The sequence below is a fragment of the Ranitomeya variabilis genome, chromosome 4 (assembly GCF_051348905.1).
Source record: "Ranitomeya variabilis isolate aRanVar5 chromosome 4, aRanVar5.hap1, whole genome shotgun sequence".
In the NCBI taxonomy this organism is placed as follows: Eukaryota; Metazoa; Chordata; class Amphibia; order Anura; family Dendrobatidae; genus Ranitomeya; species Ranitomeya variabilis.
In genome coordinates this window covers 224,544,463-224,556,748 of record NC_135235.1, presented here as the reverse complement: position 1 = coordinate 224,556,748, position 12,286 = coordinate 224,544,463, and the positions used below count along the sequence as shown (strand labels likewise).

Sequence of the window (12,286 nt, the reverse complement as noted above, 5' to 3'; positions counted from 1 at the left end):
ATCGGGTGGTCTGACTGCACCAGGGAAATCCATTGGTGATACTGGTGCGGTATCAGCTGCTGACCTAGGATCAAAGTCTGCACAGTCGGAAGGTGCCCACTTTCGGCTGATGTCTTGTGATTTACTATGAAGATAAACCTCGATACCCTGAATCTGTAAATAGTTACTGTTCCACTACTTTGTTGCTATACCCGTAAAGGGTTAACTCTTAAAGGGATCCCTTTGTTTACCCGGGATCCCTATTGTTTTTGGTTATTTTCTATTTTTCTACGTTATTTAAAAAACTGCTGAAATCATGAACAGTGCATGATCCGAACTTCTTGTAAATAGTTGCACCTTATTAAAGGCGCTCCCTACTGGTTTTACTTAAAGACTCTTTGCGAAGATACCGCACTGGAACCTTTGCGGAGTATGGACTGGTAGCTTGGGAAGACACGCTACCTCACAGAGACTTGGTCCCCTCTTAAAGGGGATGTTCATTTATCGCATTTCAATAGTAAAATTGCTTAAGATTGGAAGCAATAATGTCTTGACCAAAGAAAGTGATGATAATGTTTACATGAGAAAGTTATATGTGTTTAATTAGTTAAATGTGAAGAAAAACTGATGATGTGCTCTGAGAAGTAAAAGGTGAAAGATAGAAGAAGGATGCAGTGGACCCGTAGGGATAGATGTGGTGTCCAGCATGCAAGAAAGGAAGAAAGATAATGAGAAGGCTTAATGTTCGATAGACAATGTTTAGATAATGCTGATAGAAAGTTAGGATAGAAGGTAAACCCTGAGTCCTCATAGGAGTCATGTAAAGATGACTTAGTGCTCTTAAACTGAAAGTAATGTTATGTTCTATACTGTGTATAGTAGTTGAAAAGGCAGTAGGCCCTGGCTGAACGGGGCGGTCCTGTAACAGAAAGGAGAGGCAGTAGGTCTGGTGCCGATAGGACAGGCGGTCCTGCAGATTTAAAGAAGGAGAATGAGAAAGTTAAAGTGCCTTATAATGTGATTATAGGAAGGTCTTTAGTGGATTTAGAGTGTGAGTCCTTAAAGGCAATGTTAAATTATTGTTCAACAATTTTGCACTTAAGTAGAATGCCCGGTTGGGTAACAGGAGTTATTTATAGCCTGTAATTTATAATGTTAACCATGTTTGTAACGTTCAAGTGTCCTTACCTCCCATAAAGGGAAGCTCTGTTCAAGTATACTTATTGTTATTGCACTCAACAAAATTGTATGTCTTTTTGCTAACTTGTATTGTTGTTTTCTTCCCAGTCCCGGAGTACTGTGCTTAACCGGGGGGGAGTGCAGCGCCCCAGAGTCCTGGTCGTTGCAGTACTGTGGCTCCGCCACTATGGGGAGCCATAGTGCGTCCGGTGGCACTGAAGGAGTTCATCTGATCAGGTATCACAGACACCAATACATTTCACAGCTGGGCCTCCGGGGGGAGCTAAGGGTTCTATTCATTAGGCCACTCCCCACCATAGTGGGTAAACTGGGGGTCAGGCAGGAAGTTAGAGGAGAAAGCTGACTGGATTGGACGAAGCAACACCTAGTGGCAGAGGGTGTTGTGGAGGAAGAGACAGTAGGGTCTCTGTCAGGGGTGGGATCCTGACAGAGGCTTGGCATTGAAAAGAACGTAACGGGTCCGCGCCAGCTCCGGGAAGCGGCGGGACCCAAGAAAGGACTAGAAGCGAGATAGATTGTGCTGAGTGAGAAACGAGATCAAGCGATAGGAGAATACCAGTAGGGGTCGTGCTGTAAGACCGGAGCAACATCCTACTGAGGCGCACTACCGGTGGCCGGAACGCCGAGGGAGTATTATAACAACTAGCTTCAAGCAATACTCTAAACAGCGGCAGGACAGTCAGTCTCAGGCGGGCTGTCTCACCTAAATCACCTATGAAGTCTTGGGAGGCAATTGCGGGAGAGGGGCGTCTCTAGGGTCCCGGAAGAACTCCAGGCCTACCCGACAAACGGGTGCCGTTCTAACTGTAACATCAGGAAGGGACGGAAGATTAGAAGAACATCATTTAATCGAGTTGTGAGGGAACTTAAGAAACAGACACAACGGTTGTGGGGTACTTTCCGTAAGCATAGCAGGGAAGGACTACAACATATAGCGCTAAGAAGGAAGGCACCGATTTCCACCTGTGAAGTGAACCCTGGAGGTGCCACTGGACCGGCCGGATTTGCGTAGCCTGGTGGACCTTACTCTGGACTGAGGACTCAGAGATCTCCAGTAAAGAGGTAAAGAGACTGCAACTTGGTGTCCTCGTTATTGACCGCGACCTGCACCCCACAACTGCACCACCGACATCCACACCTATCATTCACTGTGCGCCCCACGGCAGGGTCACGGACCGGGGCCTAGCCGCCGTGACAACCCCAGAAGTAGAGACTTCGGAGGCCCGGTACCGGGTACCCCTCGGCCCTGCGGCAGTGGGGGCGCTACATTTGGCCTTGGTAAGACATTTTCTCCCCGTAGTTGGGGGGTCCTTCCTAGCCGGTGATTCTTTACGGCTTGAGGACTTGCTTGATCTTGACTTTTGAGTCTCCTTAGCTCCACCAGCGCGACTACCGCTACTAGAACGCCGCTGGGAGATCACCTGAGACTCTTCTGAATCCTGAAGCTGCTGCTTGTCCAGCTGCGTTGCTCCCTCTGACGATTCCATTCTGAGAATGGGTTCGGAGCACTTTGCAGCTTCCTCCAATACTTTAAATACCCCCACGGTACCGCCCCCGGATGGGGGTTAGCAGGAACTCCAGGTGGGCTGCCCGGTACCATTAACTGAAGGGACGTGTTCTCCCCCTTCAGGGCCGCGCCCCCGCCACCGGCCAGTGAGAGCCCCACCCCCCGGATTCAAGCCCCGCTCGGATGTCGGAGCGCCGCCATCGGCCGGAACGGCGCTTTCTGCGCATGCTCCGCCGCGTCATCAGGCCGCGCCGCCCAGTCGCATTATCCGGACACGCTCCTTCCGGTTGCGACTGCGGCTTCGCCAGCACCGCCCGGACCGACGCGCACGCCCCCAGCAAGCAGCAGACAGATCCCAAAGGCCCCAGCAGGCGCGGTCCCCGAGGAGAGCCCCATACTCACCCGGTACGCGTGACGATGGACCACATCGGAAGCCAGCCCTTTTAAACCTCAGGCTGCTTCCTCCTGCTATCACCGACACCAGACAATTCCCCTGTGGTGTGGTGCTTCCAGCAACCGGACCAGGCCGGGGTAGGGAACCTCCGCTACCTGCATCGGACTGTCAGGAGTGGGATACTTTCTTTTTCTTCGACCCTCTTCTTAGGGCCTGCCTGAAGAGGTTCCCCTGTCAGGGACAGGAAACCAACTGATGCGGGAGAGAGGTACCGCCCTTTTATGTCTGTAGGTTTCCTGTCCCTGAAGGGCGGATCCCCTCTCTCGTAGTGCTGTCATGGCGACTGAATAAATTATCATTGTGTGGGGGCACTTTTACATTGAGGCACAAGATAGGTAATATTTAAGGTGGCACCGAAGGGTCAGTATTACTTTTCAGGGCAACTCGGGGGATACTATAACTAGGGGGCAAAAAGGGGATTATGTAGCTGAGAAGGCACTAAGGGGGGGTATAATTTAGAGAGGACAGACACAGAGGGCTGTTCTGCTTTTGCAGGACACAGGGTGTGCTATTATGTTTTTTTTGGGGGGCAGTATTTCTCTGTATGAGGAATGAAATATTTTATAACTTTGAGGAAGCACAAAGGGCACTATTACTTCATGGGCCATGTGAAGGAGGATTACTTCTTTCAGGGGTACCCAATAATTTGTGGGGGGCACAAAAGGACTATTATCACCATGTGGAGTTACAATGATGGGAACAGTTACTGTGGCCTTGGGGCTTGCGCCACTGGTCCTTTAAGAGTTTTGTACCCATGGCCAACATGTAGTCAACAACATGGCTGCCTCCATATAGGTTGGTATAGGGGACATCATCAAAGTACGGACCCAGTGGAGGCGCCTTATAAGCATACTTTGTCAGGATGGATGGAGGTTTCAGGGACTTACCTTGCACTATGAGATAGGCCTGGGTAGTGTGGGGCTTATCCTGGGTCTGGTAGGAGCAGGTGTATAGACCTTCATCCGCTACATCCAGTTGGGTAATGATGATGCTGAATTCGGTTTTGTTGTAATTGAGTAGTTGGACGCGAGGGTCTATGGACCATTTGTCATTGCCCGCATACAGGATGTTGGACCGGTTGAGCCAGGCCACTCGCGTTACTTGGTCATCAATCGAACAACTGGAAGACAAAAGAAACCCCAAAACATCATGATTTCACCTTTAGTCATTGGAATGGACAGAGGAGGATATGAGCTCTTGAATGTCTTAAAAATATGGCTTCTCTCTTCTAACAACAACGCCCCCCTTCCTGTCCACATTTTGCATTATTACATCTCGGTCCCTTTCACTCTGAGTTGCAAACCTAAACCTGAGCCAAGTACAAGTGTGGCCCTGTTTTTTGATGGCCACCTAAAGAAGGGTCATAAACCTTCAGTGGAGCAGGAGGCCACAATTCCTCCTGGCCTTGGTCTTAAACTTTCTGGAACACAGGGGATGTGGTTTCCCCATTCTTTCACTGTAAATCCTACAACGATCTAATAAATGTCCTTAGGTTACAACCAAAAAACATTTGTAGAAATCAAGCCAAGAATTTCAGAACTGGCAGTAATTTTGTAGAAGTCGTATCTACCTTGATCCTGAGATTTCCCTCTACTCGATGTAGAAGATATTCCGTTCCTTCGCATGTATCGGCCATTATAATACCCTCATCTTATCAATACCCCACTCCCTGCCCTCATCGAATGTCAAAGGGTCATCTCTAAACCTCATCGCTCAGCGATAGCGAGACTGTAGAAGTCCACATGACTCTTGATAGAAGATTACATTCGCAAAGCCTTTCCAAGTGTCATTGACATCTCCACCATGTGTTTTTATCCTTTTGGATAATGCATTGCCTTCCAGCCGTCATATCGTGTCTCTTTTCTATAGACTCGTCTTCACAGCTGGATCCTTTCCTGTTATAGCACTTGGTATGAAGCCGGATCCGATAGCCCCGTTATTTCCTTATTTATAAAAGACTTTCCACAACGTCTATAGACTCCTACCGACTTCTAATCCAAAACACAGTGGCCCAGCTGAGTCGGCGAGGGTCTAAAGAGTGGAAAACTTTCAGACTGCATTGATTACCATGTGGGAAAGCACCTGCTTTATAGATGCTGGAGCTATTTGTGCGGAGCTGGGGGATGCTGGGGCTGGATCAAAAATTCAAGGCAATCAGGAGCCATAAAAAAAATGTTCAATAACGTTCCCTTCATATACATGACCCCATCAAGGTATCATAAGATAGCTGAAGCCTTACATGGCAATATGTCTGATATGAGCCATCAAGGACCATATAAATGGAGAAATAACAGTGAGTGTATTATATATACACACCTCAGATTCCTATCTATGGAATATAAATATAGCCCGGTCCGGTCCCTGCTAACTCCACGATAATCCCAGAACTACTCGCTGTCACCTACAATAGTTTATACAGGTGGATTGGATGCCTGGGTTCTATGGCTTTCAGGAGTGTGGTTTACAGAACAAAAGAAATAGAACTATTACATTTTATGTTTAATCCGGAAAGATAGGCAGTGTTTATAAACAATAGACAGTACAAGATATTTTACAAAGGGGAAAAAACAATACAACATATACAATTACATAAAATAAACAGGATTAACAAAAGAAACTTACTAAATGATGGTCACAGAAATGGCTCAGAGATTAGCGAAAGAGAGCACTTGGATTGGAGACATTCTATGACCTTGGATCATGCATACACTGATATGTATCTCTCTGCATGAAACACACATCATAATTCACCTTGTACTTTTATCAGCACCTAAGTTACACTCACATTTAGAAAATTATGATATTTCCAACATTCACAATATCTTCACTCCTGACGATCACAGGAGTTTCATATTGCTGTCATATTGCTTATCCGAATTTTACCTTTTCATAGATAAGCAATGAAACATGACATTGCTGTTTGCAGTGATCTGTCCACTCTGGATTTGACGCTTATAGGCATGTGTCACAGTTATGAAAAAAATTAGCATATTCTTCCCCAATTAGTCCTGATGTTGGAATGTATGTCCCATCAATATTGGATCTATACAAACCCCAATATTCATAACTTCCCATTGGCACCAAACTGACTAGTTGCAGACATCCAGTTTTCTCTAAAGGGAACGAGAGTTACTTCTAGAGGTGTCCGATTTCTTGCTGCTCTGCCTCTTAAATCCACAAATCTCAATCTTCATGTCCATTTCCACAATAGATGTCCTGTCTTCATTATTTGGTCACTGCATGCAGTCTCAGCCTTAAAGGGAATTTAATTAGTTTTTCATATGTACCACTCACTTCCCTATGTTAAACATGTGGTTCTACTTCAAGGATGCTCTTAGACTGCCAGCTTAGACTCCTTGAGATATTCTGTGTAAGAAAGGAGGGGGGTGAATGCCCTCTCCCTGGAGATGTGTTATGGATTTTAATGTTTTCTATGACATGGAGACTCAAGGGTTATACAACTAATATGAGACATAGGGGGCCATATAACTAGTGTGATCCATTGCAGGAACAGGGTGAAGGAGTTATAAAACTAATATGAGCCATAGGGGGCCATATAACGAGAGAGCCATAAAGGGCCATGTGACTATTCTGTGCCATAGTCGGCGATATATCTGATGTGAGCTATAACAAGACATACAATTAGTAGGAGCTATAGGGAACATATAGCTGGTATGAAGCATTTGGTGCTATAAACCTAGTATGAGCCATAGGGAGCCATACAATTAGCATCAACCATAGCGAGCTATACAACTAATATAAGCCATAGGGAGTCATACAACTAGCATGATCCATAGGGAGCTATGCAATTAGTATCACCCATAGGGAGTCATACAATTAGTATCAGCCATATGACTAGTATGAGCCATGGGTAGCCATACAACTAGCATGAGCCATAGGGAGCAATGTAACAAATATGAGCCATAGGGAGCCATACAACTAGTATGAGTCATAGGGAACTATACAACTAGTATGAGCCATAGGGAGCAATGTAACTAATATGTGCCATAGGGAGCTATATAACTAATATAGGCAATAGGGAGCCATATGACTTAGGAGCCATAGGGAGTTATACTACTAGTATGAGCCATAGGGTGCCATATAACTAGTATAAGCCATAGGGTGCTATTCAACTAGTATGAGCCATAGGGAGCCATACAACTAATATGAGCCATAGGATGACATATAACTAGCATAAGTCATGGGGTGCTATTCAACTAGTATGAGCCATAGGGAGCCATACAACTAGTGTAAGCCATAGGGTGCCATATAATTTGCAGGAGCCATATGGGAAAATACCTCTAGTATGAGCCATAGGGGGCATAGAATTGATATGCTCTACAGGGAGCCATACAACTAATATGAGCCATATGGGCCGTATAAATAATATAAGCCACGTGGGGGAGACAATCAACTAATATGAACCATATGGGTATATAAATAAGTATCTGGTAAAAACCATAAAGGACTAAATGACGAGAATAATCTATAGTTTCCATATAAAAGTATGAGCCATAGGGAGGGTTGGTATACAATTAGTATGTGCGACATCAAAAGAAATCACCTCCCCTTAAAAAAGACCGTATGCGCCATAGGGTGTCATATAACTAGTATGGGCTATGTCATATTATACTGTACTTCCTCCTAAAAATCGACGGTACGGCCACAGCTGCCTATATAGCTACCAACACCTTAACTCGGACTGGAGATGTTGGGAAAAGAAGGGACAACCATGCGGGATCTCAACATGGTTCATCCTTTTATTTTTGGTGGATGACCCATCGCGGTTTTCTATCCCTTCTACAGAACACACGCTCCCTCAGTTGAGCGTACATGTGTATGGGTGACATGAAAGGAATTGCCAGTGGTAAAGCTATAACAGTGATTCCCTGTTATGGTTGCATAAATCCTTACACCCCTCTATTAAAAGATAATATAGAAAAAAATATGGATTTATTCCGCTCCTCGTTGGAGAAGTGCGGCAGCTATTTCCTGGAGAGTTATCCCCTAATTAGAGCTCTCCTTCCAACAAAGCAGGTTTTATAAGAGCAATCAGATTTTTCCTAGGAGAAAGCCATATTTTAATTTAAGGACGCCCCGTTCCTGATCTCTAAGCGTCTCATCAGGAGAGGATTCCCAGTTTTTCACGCCTAAGAATGTTTTGGAGGTTGTGTTGGAAGCGCGCTCCTCTGGGAGACATTCCCATCTCAATAGTACTACTCCCCTGATAGAACATCATAGTCTCAACATGTCAGGATTGATCTGAATTACCGCCCGCGGAGAGATCATAATGTAGTTATGATTACTGCGAGACGGACACATAAATCACAGTGGTAGGAAAAAGGCTCTTAACCCTTCTGATACTAGAGCTTTACCATTGCACTCATAACATTTGGTGGACTGAGTGGTCATTGAAGAAGCCAATGATTGAAGAAGACCATATCCATCTCCATCAACTTCAGGAACACATTGTGTTTCTCCGATCAGTAGTTTGGTGTTCAATTTATTGTGAATCTTTGATCCGTATCCTACCCATGTGATTTGAGATGACGTCATCCTAGGACACTATGACATCACAAGCCCTTTGTCACAGGGTTACCACGACAGTGTGGAGCCAGAAGACCGCAGCATCTGATTGCTCTTACATCGGCGCTGAGAAGAAGCACTTCTTCATTTTAAATGTGTTTATTACTTCTGGCAGAACAGAGGTTAATCGGACATGTTGGAAATCCCTGTGCTCACAGCTGTGCTCGGTTATCCTCTCCTTTTCCCTTTATAATCTGCGCTCTGTTACTAATCCTTGTCAGAGCTAGCATTTGCTGCATGGCTAATGGAGGGAGAGGAGCACATATGAGAAGGAGAGTTGAAGGAGTTATTAGTGACTGTTCCTTGGTTTGTGTGGTAATTCCCTTATCCTTCTCTGTTTTGGTTTCTTTACTTCCTGCACACCCTGGTGCATTCCACTGTTACATGTGAGTGAATGTTTTGTATGCCTGGAGTTTTCTGTTAACTCTTGTCTGTGTTGCCTTGCTTGTTGGGTTGGTGTACTACAGTGCACAGTAACATCCCCTCTTCACTGGGTGGGGGAGGTGAACAGATGGAGAGCTAACTTAAAAGATAAGGCAAGGGAGGAGGCCCCGGAATCTTCACCTACAGAAGTGTCCTGGGGAGCAGGGCGAGCTATGGCGCCCCCTAGTTTTAGGAACAGGGAAGGAGCCCCAGGTCACCCGATAACTGTGTCACACACCCTTGAGTCTACTGTTGCTTGGTCATGAAACATAGCATTTTTAAGACCACTGCAGAATTTTCCTTCATTAGGATGGTAGCGGAAAGATACAAGAAGAGTAGAGAGCCTTAGACAACCTTTGGTTCTTATTTGAAAGTTTCAAGGAAATGTATGTGCAATTTTTCAGTAGATAGTTTATCAGTTGCTGCTCAACATTGTGAATAAATTATGAGGGACACAAGACCAATGAGGTGTGGTTCATCTAAGATGACATATTGTATGATCAGGGAAGTCTTCGGTGGTCTTTAGAGCCAATATAAACTTTCGGAACCTTAAGTTTCCCAATCGTTGATATTAAATATACTAGGCATTACAATTATGAACAAAATCATATTTTGCGATCATTGAAGCCCCATTGGAACTGGCCTACTCAATCTCTCACGTTCTTATGGTTCTTCTGCTTCTTTAGACCACCTAATGTTGACCCAACCTTTTATATGTCATTCGTCTTAGATAACAGAGACCCAAACCACAGTTCCCTTACTACACAGACCTATTTTTGGAATGTGCACTTGTGTCATGTCACTCTTTGTCCCAAGATTTGCCACCACTGAGAATGGAGAATAGCCTCCATATAGCTATCAATCCAAGGAGAAGATTGAGTCTGGTCTTGGAGACTTCTGAAGAAATACACATGAGTGTGTTGATTTTGGTTTAACTTTGGGACAAAACCTCTTTAGTTTTGAGCCCAGAGACCATCATCTTAAGAATAACAATCTTTTTGGATTATTTTTCCCATAAAGTTATAGGGTTCTCAGCTCCTCTGGACGCCCAAGCAACTTTTTGAAACATCAGGAGCAAAAAGAGGTTTTTGGAGAGATCCCGCCCCATCTGTAGGAAGGATAGATGTGGTTAAAACTGCATTTCCAGTCCTGGCTGCTAATAAGTATTAAAAAAAGTGCTAAGAAGGACTTTGAAGGATGTCCAGGGCCTCCTTGAGTTGTTTCTTAAAGGAGTTGTCCATTTTGGACAAGCTATTTAATACGTTCCTTGACCACAAATTGATCAAAGTGCCCCGTCCCCTGCTGAGATCCCAAGTGATCAATTGTAGAGAAGTCTCAAATTAAGTGTTTAATTTCCCTACAGCGCCACCACAGGGGAAATAAAGCATTACACATTGCCCATTCAAATCAATGAGTTATCTGTGTAATGCAGGGCAGGACAGGACCTCCAGAGGGAGTGACGCTATTTGTAACCACTCTCCATTATTTGGGGACCCAATGGACCCTTTAAAAATGTTTTTCTAAAGTAAATGACCCCTGGAAGTCAGTCTATTGTTCCTTAAGTCATCACTGCATTCAGGCAAAGAATAAATGCGATTATTCTCAGGAACAGTCACTTTCAAAGGCAAAATGTAAACCCCAGAAGGAATCAGACAAGGCTCCTGATCTGCATTTGCATCTGTTCCTGAGCTTCAAAACTTCCACAAGAGACATGAAGCGATGACGCCGGGGTTTTATGTGGCACAAGGTCACACAGGGACTTCAATGTCGCCATTAGTGACAGCTGGTCTTAAATCTGTGGGGAGCAGCGTGTGGACTGGGGGGGCACATACTAATGCACAGCGCCTCTCCATCCATATACATCAGATGTCAAGTCACAGCAAACACTGCATAACACATCGCACTACGAGCAACCACCATAATGTCAGGCTGGGCACTATAGGGGTGCACAGACCGAGAATGGGAGCGCAGAGGCCGAGTATGGGGGGGTGCAGAGGCTGAGTATGGGGGGCGCAGAGGCCAAGTATGGGGGGTGCAGAGGCCGAGTATGGGGGGCGCAGAGGCCAAGTATGAGGGGCGCAGAGGCCACGTATGGAGGGCACAGAGGCTAAGTATGGGGGGGCGCAGAGGCCAAGTATGGGGGCACAGAGGCTGAGAATCCCCCATTCTGAGAATCCCCCAGTATGGGGGCGCAGAAGCCGAGTATGAGGGGTGCAGAGGCCGAGTATGAGGGGTACAGAGGCTGAGTATGAGGGGCGCAAATGCCGAGTATGAGGGTTAAAAAGGACGAGTATGAGGAGTGCAGAACCAGAGTTATGAGGGATACAGAGCCAGAGTATGAGAGGTGCAGAGGCCGAGTATGAGGTGGGCAGAGGCCGAGTATGAAGGGTACAGAGGCCGAGTATGAGGGTTACAAAGGATGAGTATAAGGAGTGCAGAATCAGAGTATGAGGGATACAGAGGCTGAGTATGAGGGACACAGAGGCTGAGTATGAAGGGTACAGAGGCCGAGTATGAGGAGTGCAGAGACTGAGTATGAGGGGCACAGAGGCTACCTACAGTAGAAGCTGTTGATTAATGGGGTCTAATGTCCCCTTTGATGGTTGCCCCCACACTTCCAGATATTCCCTTATACTAGTCCGAATAGAATAGAATAGAAATAGAATAGAATAGATAGAATAGATAGAGTCCTGGTCCGTCCTGATGTCCCCATAGGAGCGAGCGGTTGTAATTTCTACTCAGCGATGTCATTATGGGTGTGAGACATACAGTTGGTCTAATAATGGCTGCAGGTCACTGTGGATAGATATATATATATATATATATATATATATATATATATATATATATATATATATATATATATATAGGTAAGCAGGGACCCGCCAGGTCCAGGGCACGGTGGTCCCAGTAATGTTTTCATGGCCTTTATAATTGGGGAAGTGGAGCTCGCATTATTAATGCACAGAAGTTGGCGCCCATCCTGCACTTGTACGTCGTCATGTTTTTTGATTAACGACCCCTGGAAGGTCGCGTCAAGCATCTGTCAAAGCCGAGAAAATGTGTTTACTGCTCCCGTGCTCCGTATACTTTCACATGCAAAAGATTTGTTTCCTAACCTCCTAACCGACTGATGC

At 45.4% G+C, this 12,286-nt stretch overlaps 1 protein-coding gene and 1 long non-coding RNA gene across 2 annotated transcripts in view; one reads left to right on the top strand and one right to left on the bottom strand.

Moving 5' to 3' along the window:
- The window catches only part of IGLON5 (IgLON family member 5), a 428,215-nt gene that overhangs the window by 71,356 nt on the left and 344,573 nt on the right, over nt 1-12,286 (bottom strand). The window contains exon 3 of the mRNA XM_077260074.1: nt 4,028-4,260. Coding sequence (XP_077116189.1) covers nt 4,028-4,260 — 233 coding nt within the window. The remainder of the gene's footprint in view (nt 1-4,027; nt 4,261-12,286) is intronic.
- Nucleotides 1-12,286, top strand: part of LOC143770449 (uncharacterized) — an 81,860-nt gene that overhangs the window by 39,629 nt on the left and 29,945 nt on the right. The gene's annotated exons all lie outside the window — the stretch shown is intronic.